The sequence below is a fragment of the Trypanosoma brucei genome (assembly GCF_000002445.2).
Source record: "Trypanosoma brucei brucei TREU927 chromosome 11 chr11_scaffold01 genomic scaffold, whole genome shotgun sequence".
NCBI lineage: Eukaryota > Euglenozoa > Kinetoplastea > Trypanosomatida > Trypanosomatidae > Trypanosoma > Trypanosoma brucei.
In genome coordinates, this window is record NT_165288.1 from 2,238,868 (window position 1) to 2,257,899 (window position 19,032).

The window sequence follows — 19,032 nt, forward strand, 5'->3', positions numbered from 1 at the left end:
CCTCCTTGTGTTTACTTTTCGACATGTACAATAGGGTGAGTGCTTCGACCGGGCTGTGTGGTGCCGAGTCAGAAGCACACGTAAACCGGCTCTCGTACTGATGGAAGACTACGAAACCGTGGCCGCCGTCGGTGAGGGGACGTATGGCATTGTCTACAAATGCCGATGTAAAAAGAGCGGTCGAGTTGTAGCAATCAAATGTTTTAAGAGAAAGAGGGATTGTGTGTTTTCTCGCCGCGTTATACTACGGGAGCTTCGGGCACTGAAACTGCTGGTAGGACAGCCGGGTGTTGTGCAACTTCTGCGAGATTTTCATACCGGTGGGCAGCTATGCCTTGTTATGGAGTATTATGAGCACAACTTGTTGGATATCATCCGGCGCAATCCGCATGGGGTCCCACGCCCACAACTTAAGCAGATTCTCTTCACACTCCTTGTTGGTGTGCGTTCGTGCCATCACCACGGAGTTGTACACAGGGACTTGAAGCCGGAGAACATACTTGTGTACCAAGGAAGGGTATCATTTGTGTGTGATTTGGGGTCCTCAAGAATTCTGCGTCAGCCAGGAACCTTAGTTAAAACAACAAGTGGGGGGCTTCTCCGTACTCCTACGGATCAACCAGGGCCACTAACGGGGAACGTCGCTACACGCTGGTATTGCAGCCCAGAGATGCTTATTGGATTGCCACATTATAACTTCACCTCAGACATGTGGGCCGTGGGTGCTGTCATGGCCGAATTAGCTCGCGGGATGCCCCTTCTTCCGGGTAAATCGCGTTTCGATCAGCTCAGCCTCATAAATCAGCGTGTAGGGGACTTAGCAGAACTGGGGGAGTATTCAAAGTTTTCTCCCTTTATTGCAACCGCAGTTAAGGGCCGCGAAAGCAATAGCATCGCAGGTGACTTTCTGACGCGGGTGTACCGGAGCGTGTTGGGTGTTGACGGTATGAATCTCCTGCGGGAACTGTTGTCAGTTGACTACAGGAAGCGCTTGACTGTAGACAAGGCCCTCGCTCACCCTTTCTTCAAGATGTATGTGGTACCCGGTGTATCGTTGCCACTCAGCTTTTATGGTACGTCAACACTCCGCCGGTCAAAGACTGTGGAGGAACTAAGTGGGCTAGCCGTCGACAAGGGACCAGGTGCAGGTGATTGTGACAAATGGTTTGGACTTGGTCTGGGGAAACCCGTGCCGGTAGCCGAGATTGAACCGCTTAACATGCTGAGTCCTGTGAAACCAAGGACTGTAGAGGTTCTCGATCACCATAGCCCCGTAAGAAAGCACTGCGTGAATCCTACCAAGCGCAGTAGTTGCGCAGCTAATGACCCCACTGACGAGTGTGAGCCACACTCACGGCAGGGTAGCGTCTCCAACAACAAGCGGCGCACATTTAGTAAGAGGCCTCTCTTGTCCCAACAGCGGTCGCTGCCTAATATATCGTCAAGTTCAGTGGGGAAGGCCATTGTCGCAAGGTTCCCGGAGCCACAACGCTCCAGTATTGCGGAACCTCACTTAAAACTTCCTCGAGTCAATGAAGGACATTACAATGGCTCGAAGCGGTGACAAGAGTGGACTATACGGGCGGAAGGAGGCAACGACTTGAATGTTTTTGCTTGCTTTCTTCCACTCCCCGTTTTTGTTTTTACCGGTCGGTATACCCATTGTTGTACCGGTGTTAAACTTTGCAGTGTCTTCTTATGACTGCAGAATCGAACGAAAAAGCGAAGCAATGGAAGAAATAACTAAAGGAAAAGGGAACCCTGTTGTGATAAACATGAGCGCGCCTGTGGCGGAACACCGTTTCGTTTCCTCTTCATGGCTGGTTGACTTTTCCGCTCCCCCCTCCGCCCATTTTTACCCCCTGATCGTGGACTCACCGAAAACAGGAAAGGAGAGTAAATCTCTTCCTCCTCTCTCAAATATGTTTATGTATATTTGTTGGTGTGCCGACTTCTGTTCTTATTTCGCTGTTGATTTCTTTCCTACGTAAGTAATATCTGATCTGTGCATGAGACAATAGCGTTTGATGGATTAAAGAGGCCACATTTTTTTTTTCGGTTTCGCAAGCCCACACATCTGATCCCAGCGCCTCTGTTCTTGAGGCACCTCCCCGCTGCATATATTCATTACACGGGACAGTTGAACGCTACCTGGTTTGCGTGACATTTGTGATTTTAACGAAAATCTCCTCGTGTGCATTTCCATATTGTGCGGGGTGCGTGTGTGTGTTTGTGTGTTTGCTTCCCTTCTCGTGCAACCGTCGATTAAACTCGCATGATGGTTGTTAAAAGGAGGGAGCGAGAGAGAACGAAAGCAAGAAGTAGAAGTGGTTGCTTTTCTCTCGATCAACGCAACAGGACGGTCCTCTGCCTCTCCATAAAGCGGTACCCACTTGTTGTACCACATCCTTTATTTTTTTTTTTCCTTTCTCAAAGGGAAAGAACTCCAGCCTCCTACCTTTTTTTTTCTTTTTTCGCAACTGATATCCCTCTTTGGTGGATGCGGCCGTGCTAAAGCGATCCCCTCATTGGTTCGTTCTAGTGTGTATGCGCATACGAACGTGTATATGTCTCTTTTTTTTCCCCCTCTGCGTTTGCCATTTGTTCTGTTTGACTTCACCTCCATTACTCCATCTATATTTTGGTTGAAATGCGTCCAACGATGGGTAAAAGAGGAGGGAAGGAAATGCTATTCTTTATGACAACCCCTATTTCTTCTTTTGGTGTTTCTGTTGTGTCATCTTTTTTTACCCCGTCCTACTTGCTCCACCCGGCAAGTCGGCAAGAAGTGTATGCGTTTTTGTGTGTTTGTGCTTAATGAGGCAGATCTGATCTTTCTCTTCTACTTTGCCTTCACCTTTACTTTTGCTTTGTTTCGTTTTTGTTATTCTTGACTTTTATTCTTCCGTCTACACACCCCTCACACGTTGACAATCGTCTTACCGCAAAATGTAGCCGGTAAAACAACAAGTAACATTTGTGTTACAGTCACTTTCCATTTTCTTTTCTTCCCGTTCTTTCATTTTTTCCTTTTTGTTGGCGTTTCTTTTTCTCCTTTACAAGCCCCTCCTTCTTCCCTGATTGGTGTTATATATTCACAAATATTGTTATTATTATTATCATCTTTTTAACCAATGTTTTTGTGGCTTCCCACTTCCATCATTGAGAAATTATATACCTTTAAGTTACTCGAAGCAGCTTCCTGTGTGGGATCTAGCGATGGTGAAAAGCCCAGAAGGGGGAAAAAGTGAAAGTAAGAAGAAAAGAGGAAAAAGCCGTATTTTAAAGGGTGTGACACAGGTATTCTTGACTTCCTGCTTCCATTTATTTAAGTGTTTGTGTCCCCAAAACTTCGGCTGGAAGGTGTTTGACAGTGGCGATACTTTCAGTCCATCCTCCCGATCTCACATATCGAAAGACATGTGGGGAAGGGGGGACTAATGATGAAAATGAAGGCGCTTGTCGAGACGTGGTCCAATGTGAAAACAGTCTGGTACACGTGACCCTGCTTCGCGTGGTTGTGTGCGTGACTCTGCTTCTTCTTTTTTTTCTTTTTTCTTTGTTTTACTCTTGCGTATTTGTTTTGTTCCGTACGTAACCAGCCCGTTACGCATCTACTATTGTAGAAAGAAAATATAGTGTTAGGGACATTGAGGGGGAGTGAAACAGAAATTCTCTCTCCTTTTTATCCATACAATCGGGTACAACCCTCCGTCACCTTCCATTATGTCACATTTGGGGGGTCACATCGATGCGTTGAGGGCTCGCTTTGGAAATGTTGAAATTGTCTGCCAGCGACCAGGAGAAACGTTACTTCAGGTGGAGCGTGAAGAACTAACTCATGGATGCACTCTTACTCTATACGTTGCCCTTAGCGAAACATTCCCCAACTCGCCTCCAACGGTAGCCTACGCGGGAGGTCGAAAAGTGTCAATTGCCCCTGAGGATCCTGCGGGAGTGGCCGCCATGTCGCAGGCGGTGTGGGTTCCCGGGAAGTCGCAGTTGGTGGATGCCGTGGGGAACGCTTTCAACAACATTGCCAACTTGTGGGGGGATGTGGCACCACCATCATTGAAGGAAGTCGAAGGTGCGCTGGCGTCTAAATCGGACTCTGTGCTCGAGGACATTGCGTCAAACCCCAACTGTCTGGAGTCGTATTCGCATCAATTGTCATTTCTCAAAAAAGTTCGGGATGCGCGGTTGCGTGCCGCAGACGATGTTGAGAAGGCTTTGGAGGAGAATAGGAGGCTTCAAAAAGAGGTTATGAGAGTGAGGGGTGAGGTGGAAGAATTGCAACAACGCCTTGAGGCGCAGCTGGCAACTGTACAAGATGCGCGGAGGAGGATACCGTTGTTGGATGCCATAGGATCGCCAGAGGCTTTGGCAAAAACCTTTGCTGCTGACGTGAAGACCTTGGATACACAGTGTGAGAAAATAGCCAAGGATCTCCTCGCGGTGGATTATAGTAGTGATAAGCGTGATTTTGATACTCTAATCGAGGAGTACAAACAGAAGGCGAAGGAGCGCCACATCATGGATTTAAAGCGCAGGGCCTATCATGCGTCGCTTGCATGAAGGATTGGAAAGGCGGTAGTGTGACCGCAAATAGGTAATGCAATGGAGGTTCGAAAACAGCCGCGAGGATGTCGGCGATGTAAGGTTTCGATTTAACATGCCACAATAAATTTTGCAATGCAACCGCCTGCGCACTTGTTCTTTCGCTCCTGCGCTTTTTTTTTGCTGCTTACTCACGGGGAGGCGGCGACGGTCGTTTGTTTCACTCTCGTGTGAATATACGTACGGATGCGTGTATTCGTTCGTGGTTAAGTTCTGTCGCTCGCTGTGCAACTTCTGTAAACCAGATGTGTTGTTGCCCCCGCTTAGTGATGCGGGAGCTGCAAACCCATTTGGTGTACGGTTACCTTATCCATGCATTGTTCTTACCACCGGGGTTCCTTCTGGTAATACCAACGGAGGAAGTAATGCAGAAAGGGATAATATCAGTAGTGTAAACTCCGAAATTTTATGTGTGTGTGTGTGTGTGTGTGTGTGTTGGGGGTGGGATGTCGTTTTAGGGTGTGCCTTTTCTACAGCTCTGTGTCTGGAAAAGAAGTTCCCTCTTCCAACTGATCGCTTCGGGTTGCGACTTTGTCCTTTAGTTATTCAACTGACGAAGCTGTTATGTCGCTAAGCGTGTCCGACACGTAAGTTAGGCGACATTATTAGGTTATGAAGAGGTTAAACGAACAAACAGAAATAAGTACTGTTCTGTCTCGTTTTGGTGGTCAGAATATACTCTGCAGAGGGGCGTCACTTCTTCAACGAGGTGATTCGTTGTTTAGTTGCACACTGAAACAAGTCAAATTTGTATTTTATGTATTTCTGTTTACACAGCTCTACTTCTTGTCTTCTCACTATCCGTTGTTTTATACTTCTTTGCACTCAAGGACTGGTAGGGTAAAAACAGTGAAGGCAAATTAGTGCAAGATCTTATTTATTTTAGGGGTGCACGCACGTACATATACATACTCGTGTCATTCAAGAGATTATGTCATCAGTAGGAAGTAACCGTAATTCCTCATCCCGTGAAGACAATAGTACGTGCATGAAGTGCCATAAGGAGCGCATCACATACTGCACGAATAGTTGTGGCCATGCTCTTTTCTGTGGAAAGTGTGCTATGAAAGTTGCCACAGGGGGTAAGTGCAAGCTGTGCGGCACACTCTATTCAGGCGTGAAGCGCATTAGCTAGTTGTTGTGATCTTTTTTTGTTGTTTCCGTTACCAAAATATGGGTGAAGTGCGGGGGCTTTGGAAATGTGCTGGTGGTTTGAACCCCGTCATGTTTGCTCTCTCCGCCCCTTTTACCGGGACGTTGGCCCTCCAGGGGTATTTCAGTCGTATTCACTCACATCTACACGATTGGTGTTATTTGTGGGTGATGTGTTTCGACTAATGTACAAAAAGAAACATTCAGCAGTTCTTTCCGTGGGTTACCGATGCCGCTGCCGATTCTCCCACCCCGCTCTCGATGCGATTTGCAGAAAGGCAGTCAAAACATGTCCAATGTTTTCCTTTACGTCGTGGGCACAGTTAAATAAGTTTATATTTGTGCCCTCGTTTCTGCTACTCCACCCTCCCCGTTGTTTATGGATTGTTGTTGTTTTTTTGTGTGTGGGTGGGTGAAAACGTCTCCAGTATGTTATAAGAATACAGTGGTATTGAAGTCGGTTTTTTACTTATTTCGTGGATGCTACACTACTGCTACCGAAGTGTGCCTTTTGTCAAGAAAAATGATGGCTTTTGACCCATTATTTGTTTCCTCTTTTCCAAAACTCAAGTGCCAGAAACTTCTTCTTCACTTTTCTTTCTTTCTCTCTCTCTTTGTCATTGAGCTGCTCTGCTGCTGTCTCATTGTTTCCTTTGTACCTTCACGTTCAGCATTAGAAGTTCGGTGAGTCGTGGGGAATTCTTTGAGAGGTGGTGCGCGCTTTAAAGAGAAACCAGCAACAACACCGAAAGGGCTTCTCCAGATTCCCCGTGAAGGTTTCTTAACGCGTATACCAGGGGATGAACACTCGCACCAAAAATAAGAAACGCACTAAAGAGGTGATAGAAGATGAAGTTCACGACATCGATGATACCGCGTTCGATGATGCCGCAGTGGATGCGGTCAACGACAACACGCAAGAGATGCAGCAGCAAGTTGGTGACGCTGCCGGTGGGCCTTCCTTTCGTGTCCTTCAGATAATGGAAAACTATGGAGTTGCTTCTGCTGATATCAAAAAGTTGATGGAGTGTGGCTTTCTCACCGTTGAGTCTGTCGCGTATGCACCGAAGAAATCAATTTTAGCAGTGAAGGGCATAAGTGAGGCAAAGGCTGAGAAGATAATGGCGGAGTGTTGTAGACTCACTCCGATGGGCTTCACGCGCGCTACGGTTTTCCAAGAGCAACGGAAAGAAACTATTATGGTCACGACAGGCAGCCGTGAGGTGGACAAACTCCTTGGAGGTGGCATTGAAGTTGGTAGCATCACGGAACTTTTCGGTGAGTTTCGCACAGGGAAGACGCAGCTCTGCCATACCCTTTGTGTTACATGCCAACTTCCACTTTCGCAAGGTGGTGGTGAGGGAATGGCGCTTTATATTGACACTGAGGGAACATTCCGTCCTGAGCGCTTGGTAGCTGTGGCGGAACGGTACAGCCTGGACCCAGAGGCCGTTCTTGAAAATGTGGCTTGCGCTCGTGCTTACAACACGGACCATCAGCAGCAGTTGTTATTGCAAGCGTCCGCCACTATGGCTGAGCACCGTGTCGCAATAATCGTTGTTGATTCCGCCACAGCTCTTTACCGTACTGATTACAATGGACGGGGTGAGTTGGCAGCACGGCAGATGCATCTTGGAAAGTTCCTCCGCTCTTTGCGCAATCTTGCTAATGAGTACAACGTGGCCGTCGTTGTTACCAATCAGGTTGTTGCCAATGTGGATGGTGCTGCCCCCACATTCCAAGCGGATTCTAAGAAACCCATTGGGGGCCACATCATGGCACATGCCTCCACTACACGGTTGAGCTTACGGAAGGGAAGGGGAGAACAGCGTATTATTAAGGTGTATGACTCACCTTGTCTCGCTGAAAGTGAGGCCATCTTCGGCATCTATGAGAACGGTGTGGGAGACGTTAGGGACTAGTGCCCCATCTTTTTTTTCCTCGTCATTTGTAGAAAAACATTCACTCCGAAAGCGGAGAAGTGCATGCTGCAGTTCGAAGGCTTCGGTTTTGTCGTGTTTATGGTACACGTTATTCTGTCCTCCTTCCGGGCAGCAGGTCACTTTTCGATTTGCCTACGACTTCACTCTTTTTTTTTTCTCTTTCCTCCTGTTTAGTGCATCGGTGAGATTGACACCCGTATACCCGTTTCTGTGATTGTATGTCTGTCTGTGTGTGCGCATTTGAGTGTTGGCGGACCCTCCGTCTGTTCCGCTCTTTAGTGTTTCCCTGGCGGATCATCCCCGCTGTCGCTCCCCTTCCCTTCCCGATTTTTTTTAAAAAGAAAAACTTTCTCTTCTGATACTTGATCTGCCTTGCTCGGTTACAAACTGTTGCGCTGTACCGCGAGTTGGGAAGGTGGGGATTAACGAATGTGGCGGCGAGGATTGCGAAGGCAATTGTAGGTAACTTAGAAAATGAAGCAAACAAACAACAAGAACGAGAATCACAGAAGTTTTTTTTTTGGTTGAGGGAGTTGCACAACGACGAAGCACAAAGAAAGACAGCAAAAAAAAAAAGGAAACAAACGAAAATAACAGTTCGAAGTGCTCTAGAAAAAGTGTGGGGGACAAAGGTGTGCGCTGTAGTTTGTTTCGGTTTCTTCCGTGCATTATACTCTTGCGACGGTGAAGTCAAGATTTATGGAAATGGGAGCGAAAATGGGTAGTAGTCTAATTCCATTGTTTTATATGATATTCCACTTCCATGTCCTGTGCGAACCGTCTTTCACTTTTGTATTGACGCTCAGCCTAAATCATAAACACACGGACACACACAAAAAAAATACACATGTTTTTTTTTGTTACACTGACGTTTGCTTTGTTTTGTAGTAGTATTTTGTTGTCATCCTTGCTACTTTTTCTTTTTTCACTTTTCCCCATCTTTCCTATTTAAAAAAAAAATTTCACAACGCTCTCACCTCACTGACACACTAACTACGAACTTGAAGCTTAGGAGGCAACACACACTTTAAAAGAACACCAGCAGCTCTACAAAAAAGATGACGACGAAGCGCCGCAATCATGGTCGTGCCAAGCCTCCCTGCAGCCGTGGTCGTGTCCGGCCTGTGCACTGCTTTAACTGCAGCCGTCTCGTTCCCAAGGACAAATCTGTTGGCCGCTTTGTGGTCCGCCGTATGCTCGATCAGGCTTCCGCCCGTGACGTGGCTGAGGCATCCCTCATCTACGGTTCTGGTTTCCCTATGCCAAAGCTCTACATGAAGCAGCGCTACTGCATTGCCTGCGCTATTCACAGTCGAACTGTACGCGCCCGCCCTGTGGAGGATCGCAAACGTCGCTACACGTCCAAGGTGCCCTTCCGTCCAACTGGCAAGTAATAACTCCACCCGCCACTGCGTGGCTGAAGGAGTAACCGGGGAGCATATAATAATAGTCGTGCTGGATGTGTGAAGTCGCTGAGCAAATCGCAGTCTGTTTACCTCTTTTGTGTTCTATATCTTAGACATCAGACATGTGATCTTGCATTGTACTAGCGCATTGCCTCCTTGCCGCAAATATGTTTTTATTTTTATTTTATTTGTTTATTTATTTCCTGACACTCCCCGTGTCTCGATATCTATAAATGTTCCCACGAAGCTAAAGAACAGTGGTGAAAGGAAAAAAGGACCGGAAGCACTGGAGCTTCGTGGTTTGGTCCTATTTCATCACCCCCCCCCCAAAAAAAAATTAGAACACCACTGTATGTCTTTGTAGAGCTGGGCGAAAAGTCACTACTATTTACCTTTTCTCTCCTTTTGTTCTTACTTTCATTTGCTTTGTTCCGTTTCCTCTCCGAATGCTGCGCTCTTGTTGTGGCCGGATCCACTTTCATTGAATTTTGGAAGCGTGTTTCGGGAGAGGAAAGTAGGGGATAGGTGAACAAGTACGTATATAAAACACACGTAAGTTAACTTATATATACCTGCTTGTGTTTGTTTATTGTTGTACACTGGTTGTTCACTAACGTTCGAACCTTGACGACGGTGTGTATCTGCATCACTTCAAAGGCTAACGACACGAACGAAAACACATACGTGTAGCGGCTGAACATACACCCTTTCAATGACGAGTATCGAACAGATTGAAATCAGCGGAGTGCGCAGCTTCGACCCTAATCCAAATAACCGTCAGCGCATTGTCTTTAAGAAGCCACTCACTGTTATTCTCGGAAAGAATGGTGCTGGAAAGACAACTATTATTGAGGCACTTCTGAACGCCTGCACGGGTCAAATGCCTCCTGGTGGTGGAACAGAAAAGAGTTCGTTTGTGTACGACCCAAAGGTTGTGGGTGAGAATGATGTGAAGGCTCAGATCCGCCTTCTTTTCACGGGAAGGGGTGGGAAAGTTATGCAGGTTATTCGCTCGTTTCAGGCTACACGGACGCGGAATAAAACCACCTTCGCGACGCTCGATAACATTGTCGCCTTCCAAGATTCTGCGACGGGGAAAATCATATCCAGCACATATCGCGCCAATGACGTGGACCGCGCGATTCCAGACATGCTTGGTGTATCTCCTGCGGTATTGGAGCACGTCATATTCTGCCACCAGGAGGATGGAAATTGGCCCCTCTCCCCCCCGAAGGAAGTGAAGAAGATATTTGACGATATATTTGCAGCCACGCGTTATGTTCTTGCCCTCGACCGTTTGCGGGAGAATAATAAGGAACTGCGCCGCCAGCAGAAGGAACATGAGGCGAGCTTAATGTCATTGTCAGAGCACAGAGAGCAGGCACGCCAAATATCGGCGGATATTACAGTTAAGGAGGAGACTGTCGCAGGTATTAAAGCAAAAACGGATGCGCTGGCACCCCAATTGCAGGAACTGCAAGCCATCGCTACTGCTCTAGATAACGTGGAGCATCGTGCTGAAGGTTTATCTCGAGAAGCAGCTGTCATTGAAGGTCGAATAGGCGAAAAGAGGGAGTCTCTCAGCCGGTTAAACGTTTCCCCGCCCGGATACTCACTGGGGGAGTTACTGCAACGCAGGCAGAACTTCGGTGAAAAGTTGAGGGAACTGGAATCCACTGTTTCGACAAAGAAGGAGCTTATGGAACGGGCGGTGGCGGAGCTTCGCCGTTGTGAAGAAAGTGTTGTGAGCCTCCGCTCCGGTATTGAGTTTCGTGAGAAACAGGAACAGCAGCACAAGAGGGAATGCGAGGAACTCAAGGTAATAATGAGTGATTTGTCTATGAAATTTGTCATCGATGGGGAGATCAATGAGCATTGTTTGACAAAGATAACGGAATATGTTAATGAGGAACTTCACAACGAAGAGCAAAAGCGAAGTGGAGAGCTAAATTCCATAGATGCAGGAATTCGTGCTGTAGAGGATAGAAGGTCCACAACACTTCGTGCGATGGACACCGAAGGTAAGGAGAAGGAAATGAAAGAGGAGCAGCTCCGTCATCTGATGAAGAGATGTGGCGACGCAAAGGAGGCACTCGGTAAGTTGGCTCCGTACGTTACCCCTACACGTCTGAAGAATGTGCAGGACACGATTACCGAGTTGGAAAAACGTGTTGAGGCAATGGAGCTGCTGCAAAAGGGTGACGCGAGGTACAGGCAGCGACAGGACATCTTACAGAGTGTTGAGGCACAAAATAAGGTTGTCGCTCAGTTGCGACAAGAACTGTCCCGACACAAGCAGCGCTCAGGTCGTGAGGCAGAGATGAATCTCCTTCGTACCCAGATTGCGGAAAAGGAGGAAATTATCAACAACCGACTGCAGGAAGAGCTAATTGCAGGACTCAATGACCTTGGCTGCAATACAGGCGGATCGCAGACCCTCACAACTGTAACGATGCAAATCGACAAACTGAGGCGCAAGATGGCAGACACGCTTTATAGCGTCGAAGCAGAGGCCAATGACCTTGATCGCCAGTTGATTGCACTGAAACAGAACCGGTCGCAGTTGGAGGGGAAAATTGTCAGCGAGAATATAGAGCTACAGAGGAAGAGGGTTCAATGTATCAGCAAACTTGGAAATGATGATGCCCTAACTAACTTTGAGGCGCTTCTAGTGGAGGCGCGTGACAGATATCACAAATTGAATGAGAAGCTTAGTGGATCTAAAGCATTGGCCGCATGTCACGCCCACTTTGTGGAGCAGGCTAAGGTTGAGGACAAGTGCCCACTCTGTGGTCGTGCTTTTGGCAGTGAGAATGAGTTGAATGACTTCTTGGCATCCTTTAAGGTGGGTCAACAAACCTCTGGGAAGGATAGCATAAAAGAGGGTGACGTTGAGAAGGCTCTGCAACGCGTGCGCGGACTCGAGCAGTTGGAGTCTGATGTAATGGACGTGAGGCGGCTTGCCGATAATGCACCACAACTGGAGGAGTCACTTAAATCTACGATTAAGCAGATTCGAGACAAAGAAATTCTCCTGGAGGATGTGCACAACAAACGAGACAAAGTGAAGGACGAAATGCAGCGTGCGCAAAAACTGGTTCAGGCTGCGATGGAGGTGAATGCCATGACATCTGAGAAGCAGGCACTACTGCAGCAGCTTAACAGACGAGAGGCAGCATGTGCAGAGGCGAGCACATCTTCCGCTAACATTGGGGGTGCAGGGGAGCCTTGCTGTGCGGGTGAATTAGCGTCACTTTCGTACGAGGAGCTGTCGGACAAGTACGAGTCCGCAAATGCTGAACTTCACCGGTTGAATGTGCTTCTAAGTGAAATGCAGAGAGGGGAAGAGGGAGGCTCTGCCCAAGCACTTGTCAAGGAGCTTACAATGAAGCGGTCGGAACTCTGTGAATTGAAAATGAAGCTTACTCGTCAAGCCGAGGTTGAGGCAACGATTGCTCAATATGCGGAGCAGGAGGAAGGTTACGTCAGCCGTATTGCTGAAATAGACGACCAACGGGAAAAACTGGTGGCCCAACTTGAATCTTACAATAAGGAGTTGGAAGCACTGCATGCAAAGCGGAAGGAGCTTGAGTTGGCGTCTCAACAGGGATACATTGGTCAGCTAAAAAGAACACTAGGACTTCTTTCGGCTGTGCTACCGAGGCTGCGGGATTACATCACTTCAAGGGTTGGCGAAGAGCTCTCAAGAGACAGAGAGAGCTTGTGTGTGAATGAAAAACGACGAGACACGCAAGCTGAAGAGGTCAAGCTTCTCCGCTTATCAATTGACGACACATTGCGTATAATCAATGAAGAGCAGCGGCTCAGAGTGGAAGTGGACAAGTACATTGAGTATCTCGAGAAAAAGGGTTCCATAGAGGAAGATGAAAAACGTTTGAGTGATGTTAGGTGCACCCTTTCTGAGTTGAAAGTAAATGCTGTGCCCGCTGCAGAAGCCGTCCTCGGAAAGGATGTTGTGGAGAGGGAAAGTGTTGGCCGAATTCGTGAGCTTATTCGCGGGAAAATCAGTGCGTTGGAGTGCCTTCGTGCTCAGCAAGATGGTGTCGCCGAGGCGATGCGACAGGACATTGAGAGTCTCAAAGGTCAGCTTACTCGCGATAAGTACAAAGATATTGAAAAGCGCTACCGCACGACCTTCCTGAAGGTCCAGACTACTGAAATTGCGGTTTCGGATGTGGAAAAATATTATCGAGCGCTGGAAAAGGCAGTGCAGACCTACCACCAAGAGAAGATTGCGCAGATCAATCAAATCTTGGCTGACCTTTGGCGACACACCTACAAGGGAAGCGATATTGACACCATTGAACTCCGTTCCGAGGATGATGTCACGTCAACTACAGCGAGGCGGAGTTACAGCTATCGTGTGGTGATGAAACGGGGGAACAGTGAAATGGACATGCGGGGCCGTTGCAGTGCGGGTCAAAAGGTACTTGCCTCTGTTCTCATCCGACTTGCGCTAAGTGAAGCCTTTTGTTGTGACTGCGGAATTCTTGCATTAGATGAGCCGACAACGAATCTTGACGAAGATAACGCGCGTTCTCTTGCGGAGTCGCTACGCATGCTTATTGACAGTCATCGAGCAGTGAAACATTTTCAGCTTATTGTCATTACTCACGATGAGCACTTCGTCCGCGCGCTAGGAGGCCAGGCACTGGATACTTTTTATTACATTCATAAGGATAGAGAGGGCGCCTTTTCTGTGATTGAGGAGCGCACTTTCGATCAGTTGTTCGCGAGTTGAGAGGTGTAAACCTCCTTGCTTACGACTGGATGTGGATGTGCTACCACGCGTGGTCGTGTGTTGAAAACAGAAAGATGTTTGAAGGGGGAAAAAATGAGAAATGGGCGCACTGTGGGGAGTGCGGGAAATAAAAATGGTAGTACGTGAAAGGAGGAGCACCTCAAGGTGGGCTGAGTTGTTTGTTTGTTTTTGTTTTATTGTATTTCACTCTTCAAGTTAGCCCTTTAAACATTGCTGTCTCCCTGTACGTGTAGGCCCTAACTTAGTTGCTGTGCGTCGCTTGCACACGAGTCAGAGGAGAGTAAATAAAAAGAACAGAGAAATGCTAAAAAAGCAAAAGGAAGAGGGATGAATGGGTGACACCCGTGGTGATGGATAGTGGAGAGTTTGAAGATACTTTGTAATGCCCCATCGTTTCTTTATATACAAAAATATATAAACCTATATATCCATCTGTACACAGAGATAAGTCTATATATATATATATATTTGTATTCATATATTCAAGATTATATACCTCAAAACTTTCTTCATCTCCCTGCGCATACATCTACAAATACACATATATATGTATATCTATATATGCATGGGCTCATGCAAGCACATTACCTCACGTGCGTAGCACACAAATTGCGCTTATGAGGGTGGGCTCCCATGGTGGAGTGCTGCCAGAACTCCGGTTTCCTCATCGGCGCGACCCTTCTTTTTGTAGTTCCTTTTATTTAATATAAAGATGAAATATATATTTCTTCACTGCGCATACATGTACACCTCTCCGTATATACCATACCTATCACCTTTCCTTTCTACACAATTCCACTGTTATATAAACGATTATACAAACACACGTGTAATATATATATATATATATATATATGTTCACCACTTTTGTTATGTTTTTTCTTTTTTTTGTGTTTCAGAGTTTTTCGTTACACACATTTTTTTCCTGGTTTTGATGCCGGTCCTGATTCCTTCCTCCCACTCTTATAGTAAAAAAGATGAAGGGAAGGGAGTTTAAAATAAGATTTTTTTAAAAAAGACAAGCTGAGTCGGTAATGATCTGGAGGAGAGCCGTTCGTTTTTTTTTTTTCGTTTTTGTCTATAGAGATTTAAGTATAAGTAACTCTTTGAGTCCTTTAGGGGTCAACTTCCTGATTAAACTCCTTACATTTGTTCAGTCGCTGTGTCCTTCGCATCCGTGCGCATGAAAAAATTAATAAAGTGCTAATTTGCTTTTCTAATCCTCCCTTTTTTTTTTCTTTCTCCCCCCACGCATGCTTTTGAAGTTTTGATTCTTTTTAGTAGAAACGATGAGGTCAACTGAGGTCGGGCGTGTTGTGGAGGATTTTATTGTACTCCCTCCGACACCCAAGTCCAAGTGGAAGTTGTCTGATTTCGAGCTTTTGCACAAACTTGGCGGCGGCAATTACGGGGATGTACACCTCGCCTCCGTGAAGGATTGCAATTTTGTTTGCGCGCTGAAAAGGTTGTCCATTAAAAAACTTGCGGATTTTGACATTGCGACGCAACTCCGTCGTGAAATTGAGATCGCTTTTAACACGCGTCACAAGTACCTGCTGCGAACCTATGCATACTTCTTTGACGAAACTGATATTTATCTCATTATGGAGCCATGCAGCAACGGCATGCTTTACACGGAACTCAACCGAGTGAAATGCTTTGCGCCACCGACAGCAGCCCGTTACGTGGCTCAGCTCGCTGAAGCCCTCCTCTACTTGCATCAACATCACATCCTCCACCGCGACATTAAGCCGGAGAATATTTTACTAGATCACAACAATAACATCAAACTGGCGGATTTCGGTTGGTCAGTCCACGATCCGGATAACCGTCGCAAGACATCTTGCGGGACGCCAGAGTATTTTCCACCAGAAATTGTGGGACGACAAGCGTACGATACGAGTGCTGACCTTTGGTGCCTGGGCATCTTCTGTTATGAGCTTCTCGTTGGTAAAACACCGTTTGTTGGAAAGGATACAGACCAAATCTGCAAGAACATTCATTCCATGCACTTCAAAATACCGGAGAATATACCGTCAGAAGCGAAGGACCTCATCGCGAACTTGCTTCTGCGTGATGGGTCACGGAGGCTTGCACTTCACCGTGTCGTGAATCACCAGTTCCTTCTCAAGTATTATTATCTCCCAAACAATTTACAACCTCCCACTGGAAAGCGTCCGCGTCTCGATGCAGAGCCAACTGCAGGGAAAGAGAATTAAAAATCACAACAGAAGCAAAAGTGAAGGAAGGGAGAAAAACACTTTTAGGCATTACCCCGCATGAGTTGTATTGTGCTTGTGTGTTCTCATACAAACACTCTCATAATTGATGGTGTATTTGTACTACTTGTTCACTGCTGTTTATTAGAGAGAGGAAGAATGGGGGCGGGGGAAACAACAACAACAACAACAACAGTGACAACCGAAAAGCCTTGCTTCCCTTTTGGTTTATTTCCGAGGGTAAGTCGTGTCTGTTTTTTTTTCTTTCTGTAATTTTAATCTCAAAGTTCCTTACCCAGTTTCTATTTGAATTTAATTATCACTTTTCTTTCGTTTGTTACGCTTGTTTTTCGCCACTTTGCCCGCTTGTAGGAGAGTGTCGGCTCATTTCCTTCACCTACGGAAGAAGTGAAGGGACGTGCGGTGATGATTATTGGATTCTTTGAAGCAGTAAAGGCGTGTAAATGTACACGCATGATGGAGTTGTACACCTGCTGGGCAGTGTTTTACTAGCGGCTAGTGGCAGTTTAGGATTGTGTTCGTGTTGAGTTTGTTTGTTTGTTTGTTTTTTTGCTTTTGCGCTATCATTATTATTGTTGTTGTTTTTTACGTCGCCATTACAATTGTACTGTTATATATTACCCTTCTTCTTGTTTTTGCGCTCGTTTTTCGGCTCGGTTGTTTGTACCCTTCCCATAATTTTTTAGAGGGACAGAGGTGTGATGATGCAACTCATGACTCGTGTTGTTTGTGCTGGCAGACAAGTAAAGCGAGAATCAAAAAAAAATAATAATAAATAATAATATCGAGAGGAACCCATCAGGCACCTTGTGTGAGGCAATTTGCAAGCGAGGACCAAGAAAATAGAACCCCGCTAGAGGCGTAGATTTCGGAGAGGATTGTTCGATATAACTCCCCCTTTTCTTCACTATTTTCTCACCCCTTCCATCATGTTGAAACCGCTTCTTCGCCAAGTCGCTAATTTCAGGCTCCTTCCTTCTTGCTGTGAATTGAAACACTGCTTTCCCTTTCCCTTTTCCTTTTCCTTTTCCCTTTTCCTTTTTTCTTCTTTTGCTCCCCCCTTCCACTTCGCATGTAAGGGTCGCTTTTTTGTCTCTTTTTCTAAATCACCTTTTAAAAAAAATAATAAATAAATAAATTAAATCTGTAGGCCATTTTCTTGTCACAGAATACAAATTCATATACGTTTTATAGATGGAGTTCTCTGGATCTACATTATCCGTTGTGGAGGTCGAGCACACCGTTAGGCAACTGCGCCCATTTCCCCTTCAAGATATCGGAACGGCAGAGTGGAAGAATCAGCGGGAAGCCGTGGAGCGACTCAACATGTGCACTCATAGTAACGCCGTTCTGAAAAAAGACGATACAGTTAAGGCATTTCTCATAGAACATGAAAAGCTTCCTGTGTTACTGCACGAGTTGTTGGTTATGGAAGTGTGGCGGCAGCGTGTGCTTCCATTGATAAAGGACCAAATAGTCCAGCATCCAGCTGGCATTTACATGTACGTGCAGTACGAGATGGTGTTGCTAAACCTCTTCGAGTGCATCGCATTTCACGAGGAAGTTGTGGTGGCTCTTGACGAGGATGTATTGGAGTTAATTGACTACTGTTGGCGACAGGCTTCGAGACTTTTCGCAGAGCAGAATGTCAACGAAGTGCAGAGCAAACCAACAGCCCGGGATGTTAGCAACGCTGCGAATACGGTGGAGGAGGTCCTCAAAAGTGCGGACCGGCAGATGCTTCATGCCATTTATCAGCGTGCAATGGCTTCCCTTTCTATCCTGTGGTTTATCATCGATCGGTTGAACCAACTTCCTCTCGCGGCGTCCAACTCGGTTCTCGTGAAGAACGATCTCATTCTTGGACTTACGGAGGTGATGTTGCTTCAGCCGTGGTTACGGCGCTCCTCAGAGGCAACACAGAAGTTTTTCAACGGTGAGTTCAAAGACATTCCGCGGGCTGATGTATTGCTTGTTTGTACGCCTGAGGCCCACACATGGTTTTCGCTCCATAAACTACTTTGTGACCCGGAGTGCCGGCGGCGGTACTCGTATACACAAAGCAAGAAGGAACTCATCCTGCGCATTCGACATTTTCTTAATGACACCCTCGTTGATCAAATACCAGCTCTTGCGAGCTTGCAGAGGGCGCTTGAGGAGCTTTCGTTTCTCCAACCGCCCAGCGGAACAGAAGAAAAGTTTAAAAGCACTCTTACGATTGAGCAGGTCCCACGTATCATGACGTTGGTGGAGGTGGAGAGAAAAGGGAGTTGGGACGATCTCGCGTCCACGTTACGTGCCATGCTGCAGGACCCGAGTGTTCGCAACGAGGACGCGATGAGGTTATCGAGAATATTTGACGAAATGTTTTCCGATCAGTTGAAGTAACGAACATCTGATATATCCACATGCGATGAAACCATCCGGGTCTGCGTGTCAAAATGGCTGAGGTAAGAAATTACAGACCTAGAAAGGAGGTACAGAGTTATAATATATACATATTGGGTGGATACTGAAGGATAGTGCGGCCCGTTTGTTTTACCCCATATTTTTTCAGCACACACACACACACACTCTCTCTCCCTCTTTCATTTCTTACCTTTTCATTTTACTTAATTCTTATGGCAACGGCCACTGCTGCCTTTCCGTTGTGTGGAAAAAGTATGTCAGCATCTTTGATCTCCTGAAAGGGGAGTAGCAAGGGAGGAGTTGAATAATTGTAGACGATAGTTCACGGCACGGGTAAACGTACCGTAATAAGGACGCGCAACAAACTGTGTGTAGTTGTGTGTGTCTATCTTATAGTTTCGTGCGTGTGACGTTTTTTTTTTTAGATTCCAGTTCTTATAGAATAATAGAGCGGGGGGTTGGGCGAGGGGGTGTGCAAAAAG

General features: G+C 46.5%; 7 protein-coding genes across 7 annotated transcripts, besides 8 other annotated features; all 7 read left to right on the top strand.

The window, feature by feature from the left end:
- Window positions 1-100: 100 nt before the first annotated feature.
- Tb11.01.0380 (protein kinase, putative) lies at window positions 101-1,564 on the top strand (the record flags this gene model as incomplete). Its single annotated transcript, XM_823798.1, has 1 exon — window positions 101-1,564. One exon carries the CDS (start codon window positions 101-103, stop codon window positions 1,562-1,564), a length of 1,464 nt encoding a protein of 487 aa, XP_828891.1.
- A 2,162-nt stretch (window positions 1,565-3,726) lies between these two features.
- Tb11.01.0370 (hypothetical protein, conserved) lies at window positions 3,727-4,575 on the top strand (the record flags this gene model as incomplete). Its single annotated transcript, XM_823799.1, has 1 exon — window positions 3,727-4,575. One exon carries the CDS (start codon window positions 3,727-3,729, stop codon window positions 4,573-4,575), a length of 849 nt encoding a protein of 282 aa, XP_828892.1.
- Window positions 4,576-5,026: 451 nt separating this feature from the next.
- Window positions 5,027-5,053: a microsatellite.
- A 1,516-nt stretch (window positions 5,054-6,569) lies between these two features.
- Window positions 6,570-7,691, top strand: Tb11.01.0360 (RAD51 protein; the record flags this gene model as incomplete). The annotated part of the gene is made up of 1 exon (XM_823800.1): window positions 6,570-7,691. One exon carries the CDS (start codon window positions 6,570-6,572, stop codon window positions 7,689-7,691), a length of 1,122 nt encoding a protein of 373 aa, XP_828893.1.
- A 1,079-nt stretch (window positions 7,692-8,770) lies between these two features.
- On the top strand, window positions 8,771-9,106 carry Tb11.01.0355 (ribosomal protein S26, putative; the record flags this gene model as incomplete). Its single annotated transcript, XM_823801.1, has 1 exon — window positions 8,771-9,106. One exon carries the CDS (start codon window positions 8,771-8,773, stop codon window positions 9,104-9,106), a length of 336 nt encoding a protein of 111 aa, XP_828894.1.
- A 182-nt stretch (window positions 9,107-9,288) lies between these two features.
- Window positions 9,289-9,320: a sequence feature (AT_rich).
- A 510-nt stretch (window positions 9,321-9,830) lies between these two features.
- Window positions 9,831-13,880, top strand: Tb11.01.0340 (RAD50 DNA repair-like protein; the record flags this gene model as incomplete). Its single annotated transcript, XM_823802.1, has 1 exon — window positions 9,831-13,880. One exon carries the CDS (start codon window positions 9,831-9,833, stop codon window positions 13,878-13,880), a length of 4,050 nt encoding a protein of 1,349 aa, XP_828895.1.
- A 420-nt stretch (window positions 13,881-14,300) lies between these two features.
- Window positions 14,301-14,468: a microsatellite.
- Window positions 14,469-14,733: 265 nt separating this feature from the next.
- Window positions 14,734-14,757: a microsatellite.
- Window positions 14,758-15,190: 433 nt separating this feature from the next.
- Window positions 15,191-16,120, top strand: Tb11.01.0330 (protein kinase, putative; the record flags this gene model as incomplete). Its single annotated transcript, XM_823803.1, has 1 exon — window positions 15,191-16,120. The coding sequence occupies one exon, from the start codon at window positions 15,191-15,193 to the stop codon at window positions 16,118-16,120; it is 930 nt and encodes a 309-aa protein (XP_828896.1).
- Window positions 16,121-16,293: 173 nt separating this feature from the next.
- Window positions 16,294-16,323: a microsatellite.
- A 345-nt stretch (window positions 16,324-16,668) lies between these two features.
- Window positions 16,669-16,696: a microsatellite.
- A 202-nt stretch (window positions 16,697-16,898) lies between these two features.
- Window positions 16,899-16,926: a sequence feature (AT_rich).
- Window positions 16,927-17,252: 326 nt separating this feature from the next.
- Window positions 17,253-17,285: a sequence feature (AT_rich).
- A 50-nt stretch (window positions 17,286-17,335) lies between these two features.
- Tb11.01.0320 (hypothetical protein, conserved) lies at window positions 17,336-18,529 on the top strand (the record flags this gene model as incomplete). Its single annotated transcript, XM_823804.1, has 1 exon — window positions 17,336-18,529. One exon carries the CDS (start codon window positions 17,336-17,338, stop codon window positions 18,527-18,529), a length of 1,194 nt encoding a protein of 397 aa, XP_828897.1.
- Window positions 18,530-19,032: the final 503 nt, after the last annotated feature.